Source organism: Leptodactylus fuscus, chromosome 1 (genome assembly GCF_031893055.1).
Source record: "Leptodactylus fuscus isolate aLepFus1 chromosome 1, aLepFus1.hap2, whole genome shotgun sequence".
NCBI classification, from domain to species: domain Eukaryota; kingdom Metazoa; phylum Chordata; class Amphibia; order Anura; family Leptodactylidae; genus Leptodactylus; species Leptodactylus fuscus.
In genome coordinates this window covers 112,843,071-112,869,040 of record NC_134265.1, presented here as the reverse complement: position 1 = coordinate 112,869,040, position 25,970 = coordinate 112,843,071, and the positions used below count along the sequence as shown (strand labels likewise).

The window sequence follows — 25,970 nt, the reverse complement described above, 5'->3', positions numbered from 1 at the left end:
ATATAAGAAGCTTCCTATATATTTCCCGTTCCTTTTCTAGCCATTCTTGGCTTTGACTGAAAAAAAACGCAGCTAAATCTGCAATAAAAAAAGCTGCATTTTTGTAATGTGGGGCCTCAGCCTTAGGGTGCATTCACACTGAGTAAACGCTAGCTTATTCTGAATGTAAAACACGTTCAGAATAAGCGGCGTCTAAAGCAGCTCCATTCATTTCTATGGGAGCGGGGATACGAGCGCTCCCCATAGAAATGAATGGGCTGCTTCTTTCACTCCGTGCAGTCCGATTGAAGTGAATGGGGAGTGCCGGCGTATACGGAAACTCTGCTCATGCCGGAGCGTACACGCCGGCACTCCCCATTCACTTCAATGGGACTGCACGGAGTGAAAGAAGCAGCCCATTCATTTCTATGGGGAGCGCTCGTATCCCCGCTCCCATAGAAATGAATGGAGCTGCTTTAGACGCCGCTTATTCTGAACGTGTTTTACGTTCAGAATAAGCTAGCGTTTACTCAGTGTGAATGCACCCTTAGTGTGATTCTATTGGGTGGTGACATTGTAACTAGATGCAATTAAAGCCAAATCCAGTTCCTGGGCACCAGTGCATTCACTTTGTTGAAAGTGTGACACCGATTAATTTCTGGCTGGGGTTTTGCTGTTACTGCACCACCAGGAACTAAAAGTGACTGAAATTAATCTGTATTTCACTTAGGGAGCGTTCACACTACCGTCGGTGTCCGACAGCTAGTGTCCACTGCCACAGGTATGACCTTACACTGCTCCCAGTCACATACATTACCACTAATTGTGGGTTACGCATGTACTTACATTGCTTCTAAAGGAAAAGAACATGTGTATCCAGGCAAATAGTGGTAAGTGCATGTGGCTGGGAGCACAGAATGACAGCACCTCTATGTTGTGGTTTGTGTTATATGACTTTAGTGTAGGTGTCGTCAGCTTTACAATTATTGTCCGGCACTCCGAGGACCTCATCTTTGATTTTTTTAATTTAAATCGACACGCCGAACAAAAAAGGTTGCCTACCCCTGTCATAGAGCATTGCTTAGACTCGATGACATCCAAAGAACAGGGTATACAAGTCTGATCGGTGGGGGGTCTGTGTAACCTCTTGGATTCCCACCAACCACATATATCCCAATTTCTGCTATGTGAATGGAGATAAAGTGACTATGTCCACTGTTCCATTCACTTCTAAGGGACTGACCAAGCACGATACTCAACTCAGTGATCCCAATTCTTGTGACTGGTGGGGGTTCCAATGGTCAGACACTCTCATGACAGGCAGTAAGTTCTGTTTATAGGAGAACTCTTTTAGGCCTGTTGCACGTGACTGTGACTAAACGGCACAGCTGGACACGGATAACAATGAATGGGGGCCACGAAAACACGCATGTAAAAGTGGACAGGAATAGGACCCGTCCTGAGTTTTGCAGCTTGGACACTGATCTGTGTAATTAATAGTCATGTGCGTGGGCTAATAGAAACAAATGGGTCAGTGTGCTAGCCAGAAAAACGTGGTCAGCACACTGATCTAACCCATGGTCATCTGCAAGGGGGTTTCATCTGCATTTACATAAACACAGAACAACCATATAAGGGTCAGTTCACACGTGAAAACCGCCTAGCTTATTTGTGCGAGGTAAAAAACCTCGAGGAGTTTTTTTGACGCTGTTTTTTGCATTCCACGCGGTTTTTGACGAGGTTTTTGATGCGGTTTTCGCTAGCGGCTTTCGCTAGGGTTTTTTTTTCCTATATGTGCTATAGAAACTGCAGGCGAAAACCGCGCGTTTTTTTGCAAAAAACCGCGCGGTTTTGTGTGCAAAAAACCGCACGGTTTTTTACCGCGCAGTTTTCGCCTCCCATTCACTTCTATGCAATTCTTCAGGCGTTTTCCGCCTGAAGAAAGGTCATGTCGCTTCTTCAGGCGGAAAACGCTAGGAGGAAAAAAAAAGCTAGTGGTCTACATAGACCACCATGTTAAAGGAGAGGTTTTTGAAGCGAATTCCGCTGTCAAAAACCTCCCCTTTGCCCACGTGTGAACTAGCCCTAACTGTAAAGGTATTGTACCCAGGGAGGGGGCACAGTGCCACTGGCAGCACCAGCTCTTGTAGCATTGGATTTTGGAGCCAAGCCTAGTCAATGACGGGATTGCTGAGGGCACCTCACCAGCCTGGCACGGTTACAGGGCAGCACAGCAGTCTCATGACCCGCCAGCTGTTCTGGAAGCGCACAAAGCATTCGCAAAGACACGGGCACTACCACAACAGTAACACATACGCTAATCCCAAATACACAGGCTGCAGACAGCGATACGGATAACGGAGGCGGCGCTGTGACCAGGGTAGCACCCCACCACATTAATGCCGCCATACGCACATAACACCAGCGGGTAGCCACACAGCGGGTAGCCACAGGAAACGGACATATATACGCACGCTAATCATCTCCACCGGTGCCACACCAACCTGCGTGTCCGCCGCCATCTTACCGGCCCTAACCCAGGAAGCACTACCAGCGCACTTCCGCCATGTAGTTCCAATGATTCGATTTGCACATGGCCTGCAGGCACGTCACTTCCGGTACAGCAGCCGTCATGATTCATCGCAGTACATGGCGTGCAGTGGTTGCTCCTCACTAGGTTGTGTCAGGGTAACTTCTCCGTGATAGGTCGGCCGATAGGTCGCCGTCTATTAAAGTAAATCAGTTATCTGTATACAGGTGGTACCATATTGTCAGAGGGGATTAACCTGATGGGAAACCCTGACCACACAAGATAGGGGATACGTATTTCAGGACACAGTCACAGATTTATTTCTATCCTATGGCACTGGTACATGGCATGCTGAATTACTGAAAGGCTCCAGACTCCTAATACATCAGGGGCAGGTTTGTGCCAGAATGGAAATCTAGTCTAGTCAGAAAACTGGTGTGGGTTATATCAGGTCAATGTATCCCTAGCCTACTCCGTCCACATTCACAGAAGGAGCAGAACCGAGGATGCGGTACTTCATCATCATAATATAATAATGTGGGCCATCTTTGGTGCAAGAAAGAGCCAGAAAAATGGTGTTGAAAATCCTCCATGTGAATGACTCCAGTTTGCCATATGGACCTGTGCTGGCTATTGTGTCAAATATCAATTGCTGGTGTAGTGTGGTGATTGCCGCAGCCGGGACACACCAGAATTCTGGAGTCATTTGTGCAATTAAACATCAAATGTGTACGTACACTGCGCCTCATTTTGTGTGTGTTAAATGGATGGGGTCTAACATACAACAATATATTTATCAGAAACTAAACCAATGAATAAGTCGTGTAAAGTTAGAAGAATAGTCTAAAAGTACAGATTGTCAAACCGCATTAGACGCTCTGGAAAATCTGTCAGCTTTAGCCTGCCTAGTTAGAAAGTCTTAAAGTTATTGTGTTAGAGGAGTTGCCCCATTATGTATTCGCTCTCTAAAGGCATGTTCACACAGCATATGTCACTAGCTGAAAAGTAGAGAACATTAGAGAAGTTATCGCCCTACACCTAGGAGCTTTGTATATTCTCATTTGCACACACTCCTTTTTAATACCAAACTAGCTGGGTTTACACAGCACATTTTATTGAAGAACTGCATGCTGTTTACTTTTGGTTCCAAGTAGCACAGGTAGATGTCGATTCAAAGACACATACATAAACCTCCTAAGGCCTGTTCCCACGGAGTAATGCGCCGCTCATTTAGACACGTATACACGTCAGAGCGAGGCGCTTCAAAACAGATCCCATTGATTTCAATGGGTGCCGGTCTTATGCGCGTTGCACATTGAAATCAATGTTATAAAGCCTCCCATTGATTTCAATGAGTAGCGCGCGTAAGCCGGCACCCATTGAAGTCAATGTAGCATAAAAAGAAAAAGTGCTGCTGGGAAAAAACCACAGCAGTAACGCATTGCAGTTCTTCCAACAGCACTTTGCACAGAAGGTTTGCAGAGGTTCCCTCTGCTTCAATTATACCTATAGGGTTTTGGAAATCGCAGTGTCTCTGCTGCGCATATTTCACTGCAAAATGGGGATGGGATTCACTAGAATCCCTTATCTACTTGCAGTGACTGGAAAAACTTTTCTGCAGCGTTTTCACAAGGGGGTAACAGTGAAAGTTGCAAAAACCCTCCTGAAATTGTAACTTTTTTGTTATTCTAGATTTCATATTCATGGCTCAAATAAATATTACACTGACACATAACTCTGGTGCCTAACATGCATCTTAGGGCTAGTTCGCACGGAGTTACATGAATTCCACGTGTGAACATTCTGGATGCCGGTGCAGTGCACTAGCACTCTGTCGCGCACTCCGCTCCGGCACAAATGAATGGACCTAATCGGGAGGAGGGATCCTAGGGCCGCAGCTGAGTCAGCCAAGGGAAGAAGGGGCATGTCACTTTTTCCCACTACTAGCTAGCAGAAAAAAAAGAAACGAGCGGCTCCCATTAAAGTCAATGGGAGCCATTTTTGGCAGCGGATTTTGAGGTGGATTCCATGTCAAAAGACTCCATGTGAACAAGCCCATATCCCTCTCTGCATTCTCACGTTCATAACTTTTTACATTTTATTTCAACCTTGTATTTTGTGGGTACATAAGACTTTTTGATCAGTTTTTATTTATTCTCTCTGCATTCTTCCATCATAAACCCTGAAGATCCCATTATAGCGTATGGGGTCCCACAAACGTAGTAAATTCTAGTCTAATTACAGATGTCTAAAGCTAAGCTTACGCTTGCATTATGTAACTCGGGATTCAGTCCCCCATTCCATATGAAAAATTTAGAATTTTTCAGGCAGACCCCATTAAAGTTTATGGGGTTGACAGATAACCCAATCTACTTAAAAAGCAGTTATGTTCTCAGGTCTTCAAGACAACCCAATGCAGATGTGAACCTAGCCTAATATGTATTAATGCCCAACATTGGACTTGTGTAAAGTGCTCTAAAGCAGCCTCCTCTTTACCCTAATCACTTGTATCTATTACCTATACAGATTGTAACTGTATATTGGTAGAATTCCTAATGTTCCTATACAGCACTAACATTCTGCAGTACTTTACAAATACTGTTATCACTTACTGTGACAAGTAGGGCTCACTACCTTAATTTCCATATCAGGATGTCTCTGTGTGGGTTTCCTCTGGGTACTTCAAACACAGGGCCTGCCTATTATGCCATGTAAAGCACTATAAAAGTCGATAAGGCTTTATAGTCTATAAGCGGCAACTGATCAGTCAATTCTCTAATAGCTGTGTAACACATCTACATAAATCACAAAACATTAGGCACTTGTTGAATGGAATTTTATTGATTGAATTTGACTGATGGAATATCTAGTCAAAGAGTCCAAATCCCATATCATCATCAGACTCCTCAGACTCTTCCTTCTTCTCCTCCTGAGCAGGTGCAGCAGCAGGAGCTGCAGCAGCCTCCACAACTGGAGCAGCAACAGCAAAAGCAGAAGGATCTGCCAAGAAAGCCTTGACCTGCAAAACAGAATGTCACAATGTCATGAAGCAGACAAAGATAAATGGCCAACTGCACCACCACAGGCAGATATATTGATTCTAGGTCATAGATATAGACTCCTGTCCACAAGTCATCAAATTGTCCATTACAATTACTTAATTACCTGAAGTTTACAAATTCTTCTAGTGCCAAATAAAATGAGCCTTGGGTGCCGTTTCTAATGAGTTAGAAGTAAATCAAGATAGTGATGGCTAATTGGAAGGTTGCCCTAGTACTGGCCATTGTTTGAAGTCTGGGTGCAGCCTGGCATTTAGCAGCGGACAAGTCTCCTGACTCAAATGGGTTGCTTTACCTCCAACAACCAATTTTCTAAGCGAGAATCTGCTGAATATCACCAGATCAATGTAGGTCCAGAAACACTAAGCAATAAAAGTGCTTAGCAAAGAGGACCTCTGCTGATGGTCCTTAGAAGTTAAGGGGGTATTCCCATCCTGGCCACAACGAGAACATACAGCTTATTGTCTCAACCACAATGTCTGAGAAACAGCCAGATGAAATTCTACAAAGAGTATATAATTCCTATTTCCATAAAAGGTTTGTGTGTGTGGTGGGGTATCCAGTTTTCTAAAACTGAATTTCTATCGACAGGAAGTCAATTTTAGGTCAGTGGGACCCCACATATCAGCTGTTCCCCTGTCCTGGCAAAAGCTGCAGCGTTGATTTGCTGTACTTCAATTAAACTTGCATGGGACAATTGCTGTAGTACTCACTATGGCCACTATTATAAGTATGGCGTGTGAGAATGGTAGCATCACGTGCACAGTACAAAGCTACCGATCTGTAAGGTTTCTGACAAACCCCTGCCAATCTAAAATGAACGTCCTTTCCTATGGATAGGACACTTCAAGAAGCTGCCGAAGCTTTTGTTACCAGGCTTTATTTGGGCACAGACTTTATTAGAGCAGCTTTCATGTATGTGGTTAAGACTTGGTAAACTGGTAAAGACTTCAATATCAGTCACACAATAAATCTACATTATGAACCATATAAGTCAACTAAACGCATCCAACATTAATTTTACCTTGTCTGCCAATGGGAAGCTGTAGTCAGTCTCCACTGCAACAGCAAGAACTCTCTTGTATCCATTGATGATGGAATGAGGTACAGAGGCAACAGTGGGGTAACCAATCTGCAGGCACACGCTGGCCACATTGCGCACACCCTAATGAAAGGACAATGATTAATAGCAGTTCACATGGAGCTGACAACTACAAGTAAACCCTAAAGCTTGCACCAGAAACATACTTCCAAAAAGCGAGTTCTCAGGGCGTCTTCTGTGATATCCAAGACCTCTGGGCTGTAGATGCTTCCATTGTCGTAGACTTGTTGGATGATCAAACCAAAGGAGAATGGAGAAATGTTCAACATGTTCAGAAGGGTGGCTTCGCTGGCACCTACTTTATCTCCAGTCTTGATCAGCTGTACATCACTCTAAAGGGAAAAAAAAAAAAAGTTCTTGTTCTCAGGTTGCACATATATTACCATGTATGAGAGGAGAACAGAACTAGCTACGTGCAAACATTCTATACCAGTATTTTCACTTAGGCATTTTAGGCCTGGCCACAAAAGCCATTACTTACCAGAATTTCAATAGTTCCTCTGGAGATTTTAGTAGTGATTCCCAAAGCCTGGAAGAAGGATGTCTTCTCAGGGCCCAAACCAGTATTTTGAGCGGGCACTGTGACATCACAGGGTGCAATGGCTCCAGCACGAGCAGAAGCGGGCACCTACAAGATAGTGGTTCCATATTAGGGCATTGTATAAACTTTTGATTAAATCATTATTTGAAAGCCATGAATTTCAGTCAAGTGTAGGTCCAGCTCCCAGCACCCTTCCTGAATGGTCTAAAGGGACCATAGTTCTGTACACTTTGCAGTGGCTGTGTCTAGAATTGTAACTTGTTTCTATTAAAATGAAAGACTGAGCTATAATACACATAGGCTCATGTGCTACCATATGTAAAGAAATGTGCCTTGTGAACAAAGGTGGCAGAATGTCGGAGCACTGTGGCACCTGCTCATCAGTGGGGGTGCTAGGGTCTCACATTGACCTTTAGTAGGGTTAAAATCATAACAGGCCATCGATAAACATACAGATTGTCCTTCCAATGCCTTTAAAGAGGACCTTTCACGTCCTCTGAACCATGTGGTTTAATACACCGCTAGAAAGCCGAGTGTGCCGAACTCAGCGCACTGCCGGCTTTCCCGTTCTGTGCCGCCCCCGCCTGAAGAGCTATCGGTGCAGTTACTGTAGCTCTTCAGTGTCAGAAGGGAGTTTCTGACAGTCTGAATTCAGCATGCTGTCTGCCTCCTAGTGGTGTATTACACTACATGTGCCCGAGGACGTGAAAGGTTCTATAGGTTACACTCTACCTTAGAGTTTTGATTACCTTGTTGGCAAGTAACATATCTCTCACTTCTGTAAGATCTTCCTTGGTGAAAACAAATCCCACATTTCCCTTGATGTGATTCAGAAGCCTGAAAATAAATATAAAGTTAATAAAATAGACAAAAAAAAAATAAAAATACATCTCATATAAAAAGAACAGTCATTGCTTACTTCTCCAGGGCAGGGTTATTTTCCAAATGGCCACGGATAGCTTTGCGCATCATGGTGTTCTTTCCCATCAGCACAACAGCTTTCCCACGAAGGGACATACGGATCTGTTGCATCTGTTTTGATCCAACATTGTCCGCCCCCACGATGAAGCATTTTGGATAATCATCCAGAAGTTGCTGCAAAGAAAAAGAAACATCTGTATAAAATTCTGTTAAACCTGGGTTAGCAAAATTGGCACCTTGCAAAGACACTAGAAACAAAGCCGTTCCTTCAAATTAAAGTATATGCATGCCTTCAGAAGAGGTCCACACTCAGCCTTTTTATGACTATACTTGGGAAATATACCATATACTTCACTATGAAGACCTGACTACATAAGGGGTAATCCCACAGAATTGGACTGCCACGTGCACTGCAGTACAGCTTTATGGAATTATGCTATTGTCCACTGGCATCAGATATGTCAAAATTATTACAACACACATCTGCTTCATTCCCGTGTGCCACAAACTGAAATCTAAACCAGCTATGAAGTGTGGCTAAAAGTATTAATGTGTCAGGCTCTGAAGTCCCAGCCAACCCTCTTTTTTTGTAACAATGCCATGAGACGAAGAAAAAGTATGAAGTCACATTTTTTGTGTAACACCAGGTGACCACAAAAAATGGCATCAGCCTTAGTATAAATTCCCTCAGTGTGTTTCCCAATTCAATTTAAATTGTATACACTGAAATGCCAATTCAGAAAAACTTGTTCAGTGACCCAATACATGTATAATTCATAAAAGAAGCTTACAATGATTTTCAGAAAGTAGTTGGACTTCCACGTAGCCCTGTCTTCCCTGGGCATCTTGTCAGTGCTTCCAAGGATTGCCACAAAAAGGGTTTAAAGACTAGATAATCCTGTGGGGAAGAAAATAAAGGAGAAGTTTGAGTTAAGGTTATGGTCACAAAATGGTTAACATCTGACAACTGCAAAACCAAATCTGCAGGAGAAGTTCATGGCTGAGCCCCTGTAATCTGCTGCTTGATGTGTCATTGAATGGGGCTGTTCCACTTTCATCCTACCACAATTTTACATTGAATTCACTTCAATAAGACATGTTATGTATTGATATGAATTTATGATCTGAGGTAACATTCTTTACCATGTATACTACATCGCAGATTCCCATTGGAACCAATCGTACACACTTCTTACTTGTGTTAATCTGTCATGCGAACATGACTTTAGAAGTAAGATTCCTGTATCGGATTTTGTGCCACAAAAAAACCTATAGTCTAATGCTGACAAATTGCTCAACTTTAGGTTTTTTGTTTTTTTTTTATAAAAGCACACAATCCACTTTATAAACAAGCCAAAAAATTGATTCTTGTATAAAATGTCATTAATGGCCACAAACTTTTTAAAAAAAAAATAAAAAATAAAGTTTTCAGCCTCCCACTCTATTGAAATAGTGGTGTGGATTTAGTGCAGATTCCTCACCAATAATTGACATGACACCATTTCACTGTTATTTTTAAAACCCTCGTGAGAAAAAGTTACTAGAGCAGTGTGAACAGAGCCTTATAGAGACCTGTTCAGACAATGCTATAGCACTATGAACACTACTAGTTAGACTTGGGCCTGAGGCACAGACAGTTTCATAGGATCACTTCTGCCATTAGCTGTACGAGCGGAGCCTACAAGTAGCTGTAATGTTCAGCCACAAGCCCTCATACGCTGCTTTACTACTAGTTATGCGCACAGTACACGTGGGGCATAGGGTCACACAAACAGGGCCAGACGACGCTCACACGGCACCCAGTGATATAAGTGCGCGCCACACAGGAGCGACCTGAAGCGCGTTTACCCTCCACATCCCGTAGCGTACAGAGGAATGAACAAAGGCCTTGTAGCCCCGTACAGACCGGCCGCTACAACTAGGCCGCACATACCTCACACGAGGGCTCCGGAAGGTAAAAGGGAGCGTGAACCGGGAACAGCGCTTTTATATTACACCTCGTCTACCAATCAGCAAGCTAGAAATTGGCGACTACGCCGCTGATTGGCTATGACGCGTCACTGGGTCGCCGTATATTGGACGCGGTGTGGGTCACTCAAACTGCTAGTCTTAAAGCAACACACGATAGATAAAAGGAATCCTGCTTTCATATTCGAACTGAGGCCCCCTAGTGGAGTGGAGGTAAGGTTATAGCTGCAAGCAAAGGAAAAGCTGGCGATGAATAATATTCCTTATATTCACCTTTATCCAAATACCGATAAAATGCAATCTCATTTCAAAGTGATATTTATCATGGATAAGTAGCATATCATATATCACGGATAGATAGTATATAGGATGGGCCAGCCTAAAGTAATGAACCCCATCACTTACCATATATAGGTTTTTCATAATATGTTTTTTCTTTGCTTTTGACTGACGTTACAATAAAGACTACAATGAAATAAAACACACTATATAAAAGCATTGTGATGTTTCGGCAGCCTGTTTTTTCTTTCCAAATGCAGGTTGCTTAGGCCTAGTTCACAGGGGCATGCCGGTACAGTGCATAGCATCCCGCCACGTCTCTCCGCTTAAGATTAGACCCAAATGAATGGTTCTAGGCCGGAGGGTGCTATCGCAAGGTGGACACCACGGCTGATTCAGCCACGCAATGCGCCTGAAGAAAGAGCATGTTGAAGAAGGCTAGCGGTCCACATAGACCTCCATTCTGAGGGGGCGGAGTATGACGTGGATTCAGTGCCATAATCCGCCCCCTCTTGCCCCATGTGAACAAGCCCTTAGGTACGGTGTTATTTTTGAAAAAACTTTTTTTTTTTTTTTTTTTTAGCAAAAATCAGGAGAGGCTTGAAAAGAAGGAATAGAAAATATAAAGGAAGCTCTTAAAAGTTTCCCTTCCGATAAATCAGATCAAAATCTGCAATGAAGCAGTGCGTTTCTGCAATGTGGGGGTCTTAGCCTTAAACTGTATGTACAAACTAACACCACAACAAAAAACTAAGAAAGTCAACTTCGAATTCAAATGCGGTTGTGCCATATTCTGGAGCCTTGCAGTACACAGTTGCAGCACGCAACAACAGATTCCGTCAGTGAAAACAGCAGTTACCTGCGGACCCCTCAGGCTAGAATGGAGTCCGCTGCTTTTAAACTAAAACCACAGCACAGAACCCACAATACCTCTAAAAACATTTTAGAGCAATATTATATAGAGACTGCACATCCAAATATTATTGATTGATTTCTGCTTCTCAACAGAATGAACATGAAGTTCTCTGTGTGTTTTGGCGTCTATGAAAGTGTATAAGCCCACTGCATGGCAACCTCAGTAATGAGAGTCTCTACCCTACCAGTTGTAGTGTCATATATTGAAATGTTAGTTCTGATGTCCAGCACTGAATTGATTTTTATTTTTTTTTAAGTTTCTTGGAACATTAATGTAGTTTGAGATAAAGCTGGGAGGGTTTTACAGAACCCTCTTCAACTGCATGTGTAGTGCAATGCCCAAAGATATCTTGGCATGATACTATAAATTCATCTCAAGAATATAATTGCTTCTGCAGCTCCTTTTTAGCACTGCCGCCACCAACTCTGGCTCTTTGCATCATTTAATAGATGCTGCTCCACTGATTCTGGCACAGTTGGAGTTTTTTTTTACTGTAGCCCCCCCACCCCCCTCCCCCCCTCTGTAGTGTTGTAGTGAGGATGCCGGTCTTCTGGAATAAGTCCACCATGAGATGGTTACTTTTGTAGATCAGACTACTTTATTCCATACTTCCATCATGGCTCCCTGTCTAAACTCCTCCCCCTAAGCTCGGCTCCTCCTCCATTACTACCTCACTGTTGCTAGGCAGACAAAGCAGAATAAGTAAGCAGAACAGAACACACTTATAACATCACACCGCCACTGCTCCTGAGCAATCTATGATGTTAGTTTTGGTTCCCTTATATGCGATTTAGGCTCTGTGCTGTCAGGAAGGAGCAGACAAGGGGTGAGATTCTGAGCTCTGACACTGGCCGCCTCTGATTGGAACTCTGAATCACACCCATCGTTTGACACTGCCCTTCTGAAATTACAGAACTTAAACAGCACATCAGACACCAAAACTAATTGTGCTTGTTACTCAGGAATGGTGTGATTTACAGAGAAAATTTCAACAGCAGTTTCCTGTCTACCCCCTTTTTTTGGCCTCCAGTGTCTGCACACATAACCCTCCGAGTGCCATAGGAAAGAAGCAGCAAGAATTTCAGGGAGCTGTAAGTGGTAGGTGCTTTTGAAGTTTGTAAACTCACTACTCTGTCCATAACTAAGCAGTTAGCACTTCCATCATTGTGGGTCCCAACAGTAACTCTTGCACCAGCACCTGTGCTGGCTGACTGGGTGGCGAGACCAGCCTTGCTGATCACTTATAAACAGTGTAGATCCGTGTGAGCCTGGCCAATGGAATCCCCAAAAATCACAAGTACGGTCCCATGTCCTGATTTGAATGCAACACCAGTAGAACACCTGCCCTGATGCTTCATTCAGGGCTATGAGACTGCCAAAGACAAGCAGAGAACAGCTCTCAGTTATCTTTAGCAGTCTTAGAAAGGTAAAAGGAATGACGTCATGCACACAACCATTGCTCCACTCACACAGAGGACCTCTGTTTTTGTGATCAGTAAGGTTCCTCACAGACCCCTACTGACTAGACTATCACCTATTGAAAAGATAGACAATAAGTGCCTAAATTTGGGACATTCGCTTTAAATGCACAATACAAACTAGTTTGAGGAGGCTATCATACCAGATGCATTACATTGGGATTAGGCACCATTTACAAATAAAGAGAGCTCCAGATACTCTTTAGCTGGGGGAAAAAAAAAAAAATCATAATACTACACTAGGGTTAAGTTGTTCCATGGATACAATGCGTCGGGTTAAAACATTATAGGCCGTAGCAACCACAGTTTATTTTAGGCCATTTTAATAAATCTGCCCCCAATATCTTGACTCTTGAGCCTTTGGATATAAAGATATTACCACTTTAAGTCATTTTATTTACTTATTATATGGTCTCTGGTACCATGAAGAACAAGCAGATAAATACTTCCTGCTAGAAGAGTAATGACGACTTGAGCAATGATTGACCAACAATAAGGAAGCAAAGTGATGTAATAACTGGAGTAAGACTTTTCTCTGTGTTATATGGAGCAGCTAACCATAGTCTCCTTAGTGAAATGCATATAAACAGATGGGCAATTGTGGAGCCTAATCTATACACTAAAGCGGAGTTATGTCTGCATTGGAGTCTCTGTTCAAGACTCTGCTGTAGAAACCGCTAGAAATTGGAGGAGAGAAAAGTGCTGCACGGAGGACTTTTCTCTCCGCCGATTCCAGTATGAATATTTTAGCAGTCCAGCTCTGCAACATTCAAGTCCTCTGGTGGACCCGAACAACGGAGAACCTAGCACAGATGTGAACCTAGCCTTAAAGAGAACCTTTCATGGTTTGGGGCACAGGCAGTTCTATATACTGCTGGAAAGCTGACAGTGCGATGAATTCAGCGCACTGTCGGCTTTCCCGATCTGTGCCCCGGGTAAAGAGCTATTGCTCCCAGTACCGTAGCTCTTCACAGTCAGAAGGGAGTTTCTGATATTCTGTCAGGAACGCCCTTCTGTACAAGCAGCGCCTATCATGCTGTAAAGTGTGAGGGGGAGAAACGCCCCCTCCTTCTGCTCACAGTACTCGTCCATAGAAGATTATCAGGAGGGGAGGGGGCGTTCCTCCCCAGTCTCAGAGCACAGCGCTATTGGCGCTGCTTGTACAGAAGGACGGTCCTGACAGAGTGTCAGAAACGCCCTTCTGACTGTGAAGAGCTACAGTAGTGGGACCGTTAGCTCTTCATCCGAGGCACAGATCGGGAAAGCAGACAGTGTGCTGAGTTCACGCACTGTCTGCTTTCCAGCAGTATATAGAACTGCCTGTGCTCCAAACCATGAAAGGTTCTCTTTAACTAGCATTTATTGTACTTACTGTACTCACTGCACATACAGCAGGTTGTGAATGCACTGACACACAAATTAACAAAGTCAACTCAACACAGAAAACCACCAAACAAAATAATTGAAATGTTTATTGGCAATTTTTCACAGAAGCAAAAAAACAAACAAAAAACGAAAAAAAAAAATGTGCAGGAACAAGAAAACAGCACATCTGATGTGTTATGAAAAAACATTGCAGGAGGATGGCTGTACCTGTACACCCGAATAGTCAGGCATATACACCATAATGTCAGTGTTTATCTCAGTATACACAACAGCCCAGTTTCTTAAACAGTCCATTAAGGTGATAATTTTAAGGCAAAGTGTGACTGCAAGAGAATTACAGGCAATAACATACAACATCACTTGAGCTGATCTTATTTTAAATGCAGTTTACCCAGAACAGTTTACAGAAAAGAGAAAATTAGAGGGGGGGAAAAAAATTCCCTCAAGGGAACGTCCAAAGCAGTCGTGTGCATTTTCCCAAAATTTCCAAAGCGCAGGAAAAGTCTTTATAATTTTTTTTTGTAAAAGCCTATACTCACTTGTTCAGTCTCCCCTCTGCTCCAGCACCGCCACTCCAGCGGCCCCGCCTGTCTTTGTAATGACATGCCATTCATGCACAAATGAGTTTTGAAGACCAACACCAATCATGTGCCATATATGCTAGCTTTACCACTACGGTCCATCACTGGCTGCATCCATCAAGTCTACATACACGGCATGTTACAAATACAGGCCAGTAAAGGAGTAGGACTGAACAGGTAATTTTTATATAGAGACACTCCCTGTGCTTTGCTAATTTAAAAAACAAAAAAACAAAACTGACAACCCCTTCAAGGCTAGGTTCACATATCACAGACTGTGCTATAGACAAAACGACAGATTTTCCTTACTGCACTCAGCAGCATATTGCAACAGATTGGGCAGTCTACAATGTTTATGCTGTGTGAACCTAGCCTTAGAATATAATGTGTGGCTGGCAAAGTGAGGCTGGCCCAAATGAAAGCTTGCTTAATATACATTGTTCACATCAGCATAGTCCTATCCATTCTTGTGGTCCATCCCATGACCAGAAAAAAGGACAAAACGTACAGTAACTGATCCTGGAGATGACAGACTGCAACAGAACCTGGAGGGATCCCATTGATTATAATCGGGTCCATTGGCAGTCTGTTTTTTTTCTCCTGAAATTAAAGAAGTTGGGCTTGCAGGACTTTTTTGTCTGGCGATTTCTAACGGACACTGGAAATGTAGCCTTGTATATTATACATCGAGCATACCTTCTTTAAAGCAATTCTTGGGGTCAGGTTTCCGTACTGCGCAACAGTTACTTTGGGAATGTTTACATAATTATTAAACAGGTTTATAAGGTTGGAAAAACAGTGCCATCCTAGTATTGCAGCTCGGTCCCATTTAGGTGGATGGAAGAGAGATACAATACTAGACACAGTCTATAAAAAAAAATTAAAAAAAAAAGTGTCATCAACAAACCTGCACCCCATAAATTGGCCAGCACTTATGTGTAAAGTTATATGCTAGAAGTGGCACAAAGTTATTCTGATACTTAGTAAAACAATCAAACAGATGTCAATTTCTTAAGTGGGTTTCAACAAGCAACATGTATACACACATTAGATGCAGCAGTCCATACAATTGTATACGATTAACATAAAAATAGGATGTTTATGTAAAGATGTTTCTTGACATTAAGTAAAGGCATCTCGGCCACAGTAATTAAATCATTATCTTTGGCATATCACACAATCTAATATAAATACTGTATGCTGATGACTGATCAAACGTCCTATTGTCTTTTCCTCAATTCCACCATCTATGTAATAAACTCCACGAAACAAATCAGTCCCTGGGTTGGTGGGACAGCAGTAGATTGGTAGAGTCAAAATAGAGTAAAAAAAAAAAAATATTAGAGCGCTCTGATATTGGCATTATGAAAAACTACAGAAACTTCAGGGTGCCTGAACACATTGCAACCAAGCCACCAGAACCACATGCAGTTTTCCACCAAGGGCTGGGCTTCTGTACGCGTTGTGGGTTTTCACTACACATACAGGCACCCTTAGCCTAAGGCCCCACGTTGCGGAAACGCAGCTTTTTTTGAGCCAAAGCCAAGAATGGCTACAAAAGGAATGGGAAATATACAGAAAGGTCTTATACTTCTAACTTCTGCTCAATCCTCTTCTGGCTTTGGCTCAAAAAACCACAACAAAATCTGCAACAACAAAAAAGCTGCGTTTTTGCAACGTGGGACTTTAGCCTAAGGGTGCCTTCACACGGCGTAGTGTGCCGCTCCTTTTGACATGTATACACGTGTCCGAGCGTGGCGCTTCAAAACAGAGCTCATTGATTTCAATGGGTGCCGATATACGTGCACTACCCATTGAAATCAATAGGTAAAAAAGCCTCCAATTGATTTCAATGGGTAGAGCATGTATATCAGCACCCATAATAATCAATGGGCTCTGTTTTGAAGCGCCGCGCTAAAAGAGTGGCACGCTACGCCATGTGAAGGCACCCTTACAGTTATAGGTCAACATACGGAAAATCCGCCACAAGCTCTTGCAAAATACTCTCCTCCATACATGAAATAGAGAACAAATTGGCAAACCTCTTTGTGAAGTTTAATTTTTCTGATTGCGATTTACATAAAAACAAACATTTGGCATCTGCTATTAATATCTGATTGAAGTAGCTTCATTTTCAAATACTGCTTTTCAATTACCATATGTCCAAAATTGTTAATAAAGTAATTTCACACAAAAAATACTGAAATGTTAATAGCCAGGTTTAGTTAAAGCACAAAATAATCCAGTATCACTGGATTTATTTAAGAGTAAATATGTTTATATATGTGTATATTTTTATTTATTTTATAATTTTTTTTATTTTATTTTTTTAAAAAGCAGGTTTTATTTTGTCACTAAAACTGAACCAGTCTTAGAAATCACACTCTTTTATAATGAGGAAAGAGGGGATTTCAGGTTAAAAAAAACCCTGAAGATCAGCTACTCTGCATTCAGGTGACAAGTTACCAGTAACCGTCATTAGAAAATGTTATTGCTGTAATTCCCAAATCAGGCCTGAAAGCTGCCAACTCATTCTAGTGAGGATGTGAGAGCCATTACTTGCTAATGAATGGAGCCCGCAGCAGCCTCCTACCTAAACCATGACAAACCATTCTAATACACACATAACACTGCTGCATAGAAGATTGTCTTTCCTTTTAAAGTGCCACATAGCCCACGGCACAATGTGAACATGCCATGTAGTCCTCAAGGTTTTCAAACCAAGGAGACTCGGAAGTTCACAGGTTTCACTTATGTGCAGCTTTGTGCTGCCATTTCTGAAATGATAAAGGGATTTTCTCAAGTTAAGGTTGCCAACATTGAGATCAGCACCTTATAAGGAAATGGGAAAAAAAAAACGAAAATAAAAAAATAAAAGGTGAAAAGAGTAAGGATCCTCAGCCTCCCTTCTATGCCCCTTCCCTCATAAAAGTCTGTATATTTCTCAACCATCCTGGCTGCGACAAGAGCTGCTCATACCCTCAGAACTGAAATGTTTAGATACAGTGCAGTGCTCTAACAGAAGAGCTTGACAAAGCAGTTCTGGCAATATGGCTTGTCATTCTGCTCCTTGAAGGTTCCTTTGTTGAGCTGCTTAAGGCAGAAGGCACAAACAAAATGCTCTGGGTGGAATTTCTTCCCCATAGCGGTGATACAGCGGCCGGTGATTGGCTTCTGACAGCCGGAACAGAGTGAACCACGGCGCTCATGATAATGCACCTCGCAGTACGGTTGCCCATCATGCTCAAAGAAGCTTCCATTCACAAATGGAGTAAAACATTCCTGAAATAAAGTATTTTATAATGATTAGAAATCAAAGCAATTTTCAATGAAACTGTCTCCAAGCAAAAACTTTATACACATCATTCTAATTCCCCTGCAATATTGTAGTTATGTTGGGTTTTTTTTTTTTTTTTTTGTTTCTATCTCAACTCAGTGGAATCCATGTGTATGAACCATTATATTTTGGGCAGCTATGTCATGTGACTAACTGTATAACTTCCAGTTTAGGACATGTTCTCCTGTGTAAACAGAATGTCAGTCTGCCATGTGTAGATAATTTTCTAAGAACTAAAGCATTACGTTATCTATACATGTCTCTCAGCATTTCAAAAGCACCATATCTCTTACATCTACCTCAATCCTTCTTATTTCTCTGTAGGTCCCACCAGGCATGTATAGGGGACTGTTGAATATCTCATTTCTGCCCGAACTATCTAGGGTACCAGGAGTGCAGCTATATAATAGGTCTAGTCCAAACAAGGATTAGCTGCACAGTTAAAACACCCACTGCTTGTCTATACTACCTGTGTGCAGAATCTGCAGTGTATTTATGAGATGCATCTTCAAACTGCTTCTCCCTGTCTCTTACAGCTCACAGGGGAAACCTATCAAATGTAGTAGGACAGACTGAAGCTGCATTACACAGGATACAGCTAAGGAGACAGGCGTTCTAGGTCTGATCTATTACTTGTTGCCCTTAGATAAGACTCAGTTTAGGGTGGGTGCAATGTTAGGAGGCTACTCTTTCTGTAGCCAAAGACATGAGGAGATACAGGCAGTATTAAAGTGGACATGTCAAATGAGAAATGTGAATCAAGATGGCAAACAACCATCTAAAGTAAAAGAAGTATATCCAAAATGCATACAGAAGAGCCTGTCCATTCTTATTCTTTTAATAAAACCTTGTTGTTTTATTATATATGCTGTTTGGTGGTCTTTGAAGTTTTACGCCCTTGGATTAAATTTACAAATATGAAAACTAAGTGTTCTTCACAAATGTATACTTACCCTACAGACAAAGCACTCTGGATGCCACAATGTATTGAGGGCAGAGATATAATTCTCCAGGATTGCATGAGTGCAGCCACCACACTTGGGAGCAAACATGTCAAAATAATCCTTACGGCAATAAGCCTTCCCATCCCTCTCGTGGAAACCTTTAAAACCAAGCCAAATACGACAGATTAAACACGTGGATGGATAATGCACACAAGAACTACTCATACCTTATCTTGAGACCATCTCCCTTTCACTTTTCAATCCTTTCAGAAATCAAATCCCAGCAAATGTCTCGAGGTTAATCATCACATACCACGTTAAAACTAAATAGTTATATTCCTTCCCTAAACAAAGTTTACTGAACGTCAATATGCCCAAAACTACCTTTCAGCTTTATAAAACTACATAATAACAAAACTCTATCCTTAGACTGTTACAAATGCTTAACATTTTTGGGAAGTTTTTTGATATTAGAGATATCCAAATACTTTATATATTTAGTAACCATCATTCTGATTGACAGTCATCTATGTCAAGTTTGCTTAAAGTGGGACTCCCCTCATACCCACTTTGAAAACAGGATTCATCTGAATTCTTCCCCACAGCATCTGTGAGTAGAAAGGTGACCGAGCATGCGTGGAATTCTCCATTTACTTCAGTAACAGTTTCTATGTATAGCTGAGTTTGCCTGTGGCTACCTCTTCACTCATCGTGCCCAGTGGACAAGAGTCATAGGACCCCATTCTCAAGATGGATGCAACAAATCATGGGATTATCATGTGAGACATTTGTGGATATGCCATAAAAGTGCCCCAAATGGGAATAACCCATTAAATTAGTTTTAAACAGGACTGTCTGAGTGGTTTAGTGACCCAGCATGGGGCTTTATGCCGTCCCCTCCTAGGGCTCTCATTAGATTTTGCGGTTTCGAATATAACAGATCACAGAAGAGCTGCTTATAAAATCTATATTATTGCAATTCTGGTTTTCTAGTTCCTAGCCTTGTGTTTAGTCTAAAGTTGCCCATAAACTTCAGATACTTAAAAAACGCACTGTGTCAACAATCTAATCACAATCAATAAAACTGAATGGGTGAAGAACAATCATGGTAGTCATCTTTCCTTCACCAAGTACCATGCATTACCCTGTGTATAACACTGATGTAAATGAGCGCCAATAGATGCATTATATAGTTTAGCAATGCTTGTCGCACTAAACTCCGTTGCAATCTACTCTAAATCTAAACTGACCGTTAGATAAGTGGATATCTGAAAGAGAAACATACTTGTACATTCTACCAAACAGTACTGTTTCATGCAAGTATTTTTCTCACTACCAAGTACTTCAACAGCATTACCTTCTGGTCCAAAAAATGCTCCACATTGCGCACAGAAAAAATGCTCTGGATGCCATGTTCTGTCCAAAGCAGTGACAACTTTCTGAAAAAGAAAAAAGTACAAGTACAGATTATTTATAGTATGAAGACTAGAACATACTAAGCGAAACCAGTCCAGGGTACTCACATCCAGTATAGGTCCATTACAGTAATAACATCGAGGGGAGAAGAGATTATGATAATCCTTTTCACAGTATGGTTGTCCATCTCGTTCAAAGAAGTTGCGTGATCCAATTTCCTCTTGGCAATGTGTACACACAAAGTGTTCTGGGTGCCAAGTCTTTCCCATGGCTGTAACAACCTGCATAAGAGCAATGCCTTCAGTACATAATGGATTAAAGACAGACCTTTTACCATCACTGGAATATGACACTTACCTGGCCGGCAATTGGTTTCTTGCAAGCACCACACACTCCCTTAGCCACAGTGGCAACACCCAACTTGTTCAGGTCCGACTGCAGACTACCCAGCATATTGTCTAGCTGACTGCCAGGCTTCGGGGCACTTGAAGGAGGCGAGCTGTTCACTGTTCTTCCTTGTCCTTGCGCCATGAACTATTAAAGACAAAGAGCAAAAGACACATTGAATACCACATTCCCTGACTCCAATACAACATCCCAGTGAATCATTTCTAATGTTTAGCAAGGTAGACCAATCCATATACCAAAGGGGTTTCATTTGTTGAAGCCAGGAACCTGGAGTTGACATTGCGGGAATCACAGTCAGGTACAAAAGCATTTTCTTCTTGTGGCGGCCACCCAGAAGAGGCAGGTGAAAAAGGAACCAGTGACTGGAGACCAATACAAAGGAGGTGAAAATTTATAAAAAAAAATAAAAAATAAATAAAAAAACAGAATTCTCTCACTGCAAAACATGCTGATTCAGCATGCAACGAAGGATCACAAACTGATATTCGTGCACCATTTATTCCCAAATGGTGACAAAATTGCCTTTAAATGATCAACCAAATGATCTTGTCTACTTGTACCACTCCAAACATCCTTGTCAACACTGTGCACACATAAAATAAACCTGCCTTGTCTGAGAAGGAGCGACTCAGAGGGGGACGTGCAGTAAGCGCTCTGCTACTAGAATAAGCAGCAGGAGAAATCACCTGCAAGAAGATTAAAGTTTTTCTTATAGTAAAAGTCACAAAAACTAATGCGCGACTCCAAAACTGTCCACAACAAATCAAAGACAAGGACTTGGAGACTCAAGCTCTCCGTTACACAAAAACAGACTTCTAACAAACCAAAAACATCTTGCATTTTGGACTAACCGTGGACACATTTTCGCTCCCTGTCTGAATAGGTGGAAATAGTGGATTATCTTCTGTCTGACAACCCACAGATACATAAGATTTAGGAATAGGTAGCACTCTCAGTGGAGCAGAAGTCGCCATCAATGTCATAGTAGGCTCATCCTGACAAGGATTTCTAGATTCTTCTTGAGGAAAAACAGCCCTAGACAAATCCTGGTAATCGTCACTATATCGCTTCCATGAAGAAGGTGGCTGAGGAGGAAGTGTACTTAATGGAGGCATGTTGTATGAGGGAGGGAGAACTTGGTGCAAGGGAGGGAGCACTGGGGGCAATGGAGGGGCTGGAGGTGGAAGGAGTGAAGACACAGGAATAGAGGAAGAAGAAATTGGAGGTGTTGGTGGTAGTGCCGGGGATGTAGATTTAGATACAAGTCTTATTGGCTGCAGTGTTCCAGGAGGAGAAGAGGTAATTGATAAAGTTTTTCTCATGAGCTGTGGAGAATCTGGAGGAATAATTATCTAGATAACACATACAAGAAAGAAAAAGGGAAAAAAAAGAAAAGAAAAATACAGTTTATAAGAGATATTATTCGCATATAGAAGAGAGTACCCTAAATCACTCAGGTATTTAAGAATTTACAAAAGGAGTAGCAGAAACTACTGTTAAGTTGTGTGTGCTATTATGTCCCATTCCTTCTGTACATTCTGTAGTGGCTGTGCCTCATACTGCTGCTCAGTCTTCTTCACATTAATTGGACTGACCCTCCAGAGAAACGCTATAGCACAAACTATGCTCTATCCTATTTATTTATGCTCAGAGCATCCCTTTATACATAGAGCTTACAAGCCTTGTATATCTACATAGTCAGCATAATTTTTTATTTAATGGCATGTAGAAAGTCCCTAAAAAGTTCCCTAAATAGTGGGTATAAACCACCCCACCCAATAATACAGAAATCCATTCAGATTATCACTCTCCCTTGCCTACTTCTGCTACCTTCTCTATCCTCTGTTCAGACAGCCGCATATTTCTAGTGGGCTGAGATGTAATGATCACACCCTCTGTCAGCCAGTTATCCTCTGGAGTCTTGCTAGTCTCCTGCTTGTCTATGCCAAATCGCCCATGTAACTCTTCAATGAGGCGGTCTTGTGATGGACTCTTGTTGTAAATTGCTGGTCCAAACTTCCGTCGTGGAGAGAGGTCTCGAGACATTGGATGGACATTTGGCGTCTCTTTAGTCCTTTTAATCACAGACTTCATCTGAACAAACAACACAATGTTACTTGTCACCAGCATTTACGGTAAATAGTTCTACAAAGCCACTGTTTCACACTCCAATACCACCACACAGGAAGGGTGTCAAATTGTCGCTTCAGGCATAATTCGGTATTAGAAAACAGGGCAGAACACATTAGGATTAGCCTCTTCCATGTGATCTAACTGACGCATTTTACACCGTTTCATGCACCTCCAGTAAACACAGGACATGCACTTGATCCATGCACAAGACAAAATCCACACATAACACGCTTGCCTGACGTGAGGCAGAAATCCGTGGAACTTCTTGGTATGCAAGCTCATGTGAATCCTCCATCAAGGAACTGTCAGTTTTACTTGAGTCAGGGTAAAGTCCGAATGATGAATTGTATTCCAGATGTCCATTTTGGTTGCTGCTATCTACTTGCTCAACCGGAAATTCAGTACATGTGTTATCAATTCCAAGTCTATTGTCTGTAGTTGTTACAGTGGCTTCTGTCTTTTCACTGACTAAACAGGGAGGATGGGTCACTTCAGATGAGAGTATTTCATCTTCACTCACTGTATTTTTACATGACTTCCACATAGCATATCTGTTTTCCTCTTGCTTGGTCTGGCCATCAGGTAAGTCATCAGACTGGCCAGAATACGACAAATGTGAGTATTCTACAGGATGGACATCAAACTCCTTCTGCTTCGTCTGGGACTTCTTGTAAAAACTTGGAAGGTAAATGTCTGTTCTTTGACTATATGCATTAAATGGGGTGATCACTGGCTGATCTTTAGGGCTCAGATCCGTTGGTAAAGCATGACTGGTAAGGACAATGCCTTTTTTAAGATGGGATGATGCAGCAGGATTTTCATCCTCATCAATGTGGAGGAAAACAGCAGGACTACTGGGTGTGACTGCATCAAAACCACTCTCGGGTCTTGCATAAAGAGGGGTGCTGCATACAGAGCTTGGGGGAGAAGCAGGACTACTCTTACACCACTCAGAAACGGGCTCAGAGCAAGTATGACATGTCTATTAGAATCCGGAAAAAAACCCAAGAAACAGCAAGTTACCAAAAAAAGGCATTTTGGCATATATTCAATCCTATACTATCACACACATCAACAGAGAAAACAGATCAAAAGTATCTCTGGATCAACACTGTACAACCTGTGTATGTAAACTGCTTAGTCAAATAGGTAACAGGCTGGGCCTAAGAAGAAATAGCTGTCAGAAGAATGCTCAGCATTGAAGGTGTATTTCCACATTTAGGCTAAGGCCCCACGTTGTGGTAACGAAGATTTTTATTGCAGATTTTGATGCATTTTTTTAAGCCAAAGCCAAGAACGGGTAAAGAAGGGATGGGACAGATATAGGAAGCTATTATACATCTACCGTCTGGTCAATCCATTACTTGTTTTGACTCAAAAATCGCAACAAAATCTGCAACAAAACAGCTGTGTTTCTGCAACATGGGGCTTTAGCCTTAAAGCCTTGATCCAACTTTGAACTCCATTTCATAGTTTACACAATTAATCTGCATAAAAATCTAAGCAAGGCTGAAAATTTATTTTCTTATCTCTGGTGCTACTTACAACTCCCAAGCCCTAATTTTCAAGGGTTCAAGGCTATACAAAAGATGCCTGTCTACTGAACATTTGTGAAACCTTTCAGACCATCCCATATACATGGTGGAGTACGTATGTGTTCTGAGTAGAGAGAGGGTAGGAAGCCACTGACAAAACGCTGGTGGTGGCTGATCTTCCTAAGAATCAGGCATGTTCAAATCCAACATGTCTGATCGTTTTCTTCTTACATCTAATGTGAATGGTCAGCTGAAATCATGCTTTCCCAATCATCCAGACAGACTGAAAATAGCTTTCAGTCAGGTTGACAGCCAAGTGAACACTGACATCTACAAAGTTCCATCTACTTATTGCCATAGGCTTAGGCCCCACATTGAGGAAACTCAGCTTTTTTTGTTGCAAATTTAGTTGCTTTTTTTCCTTTCTTTCTCCAAAGCCAAGAATGGCTACAAAAGGAATGGAAAAGATATAGGAAATATTTATACTTCTACCTACTTCTGCTCAATCCACTCCTGGCTTTGGATATTTAAAAAAAAAAAAAGCTACGTTTCCGCAATGTGGGGCCTTAGCTTTGAATGGAGCGTTGAAATCATCATTTTTGCTATCACAACTGCAGGGAAGTAAACTATTAAATAACTAATTTTTGATGAAGAAAGAAAATCATGAGTTTCCAATGTCTTGGGTCCTGTAAAAGAAGTGACAAGATTTGCACAAAGCCCATAAAACCAAAGACTGTTCCTGTGAAAACATTTGCACATAAATGTATCAGTGTTATGCAAGTTACTTCAGTTTTACTAACAGAAAAAAAAAAAAAAAAACACACAAATGTTTGGGGGGCAGAAATCTGTTTACATTATTCTCAAATTTCTCAACCACTAAACTAGTGGAGATTTGTGTGCCTTAGGGTGCATGCACACTGAGTAACGCCGGGCGTGTATGAGAGCCGTACACGCCGGCGTTACAGGAGGGCTGCCGAACACTTCCCATTCACTTCAATTAAACGCCGCAGTTCGGCAGTCTGCCGTAATGCCGGCGTGTACGACTCTCATACACGCCCGGCGTTACTCAGTGTGCATGCACCCTTATAGCGAACACGGCTGCATTCCTCAGATGACTATAGCCAACAGCCACACCCAGCTCAATAAAAGAAGGGGAAGGTAAACCTAGCAGCAGTAACCATCTTGCAAATAATTAACATACATGAGGATAAAAAGCACTTCAGAAACTTCAGGAGGCTGGAACATAGCTTTGTGTATTTAAAGGGGTTGTGCAGCTAAGCACACTTAGTCCTTCTCCATAGACAGACTGCAGGCCTGGCAGCCCCATAAATATGAATGGAGCAAGCGCACTAGCACTCCACTAGCAGAGGAGGCTTTTTCAGTCCCTCTTTGTCCTGATCACTGGGCAATCCAGCAGTTGGACCTCCAGATATCTGACATTTATTCCTTATCAGCAG

At 42.0% G+C, this 25,970-nt stretch overlaps 3 protein-coding genes across 5 annotated transcripts in view; all 3 read right to left on the bottom strand.

The window, feature by feature from the left end:
- The window catches only part of GCN1 (GCN1 activator of EIF2AK4), a 48,995-nt gene extending 46,476 nt beyond the window's left edge, over positions 1–2,519 (bottom strand). The window contains exon 1 of one of the 2 annotated variants that reach the window (XM_075276214.1): positions 2,484–2,519. In XM_075276214.1, coding sequence (XP_075132315.1) covers positions 2,484–2,501 — 18 coding nt within the window. In that variant the 5' untranslated portion in view covers positions 2,502–2,519. Of the gene's footprint in view, positions 1–2,453 lie in introns of both variants that reach the window. The other variant, XM_075276206.1, reaches the window with a different exon arrangement.
- A 2,810-nt stretch (positions 2,520–5,329) lies between these two features.
- Positions 5,330–10,118, bottom strand: RPLP0 (ribosomal protein lateral stalk subunit P0). The gene is made up of 8 exons (XM_075276515.1): positions 10,066–10,118; positions 8,924–9,030; positions 8,131–8,306; positions 7,961–8,048; positions 7,152–7,298; positions 6,817–7,002; positions 6,593–6,733; positions 5,330–5,528 (listed from the first exon to the last, which is right to left on the bottom strand). The coding sequence occupies exons 2-8, from the start codon at positions 8,975–8,977 to the stop codon at positions 5,376–5,378; spliced, it is 945 nt and encodes a 314-aa protein (XP_075132616.1). The 5' UTR covers positions 8,978–9,030; positions 10,066–10,118; the 3' UTR covers positions 5,330–5,375.
- Positions 10,119–14,230: 4,112 nt separating this feature from the next.
- Positions 14,231–25,970, bottom strand: part of PXN (paxillin) — a 35,071-nt gene continuing 23,331 nt past the window's right edge. Inside the window, exons 7-16 of one of the 2 annotated variants that reach the window (XM_075276259.1) lie at positions 23,214–23,960; positions 22,676–22,939; positions 21,697–22,197; positions 21,454–21,531; positions 21,082–21,207; positions 20,795–20,971; positions 20,545–20,718; positions 20,379–20,460; positions 19,031–19,179; positions 14,231–18,022 (exon numbers count right to left, since the gene is read on the bottom strand). In XM_075276259.1, coding sequence (XP_075132360.1) covers positions 17,756–18,022; positions 19,031–19,179; positions 20,379–20,460; positions 20,545–20,718; positions 20,795–20,971; positions 21,082–21,207; positions 21,454–21,531; positions 21,697–22,197; positions 22,676–22,939; positions 23,214–23,960 — 2,565 coding nt within the window. In that variant the 3' untranslated portion in view covers positions 14,231–17,755. The remainder of the gene's footprint in view (positions 18,023–19,030; positions 19,180–20,378; positions 20,461–20,544; positions 20,719–20,794; positions 20,972–21,081; positions 21,208–21,453; positions 21,532–21,696; positions 22,198–22,675; positions 22,940–23,213; positions 23,961–25,970) is intronic. The other variant, XM_075276267.1, reaches the window with a different exon arrangement.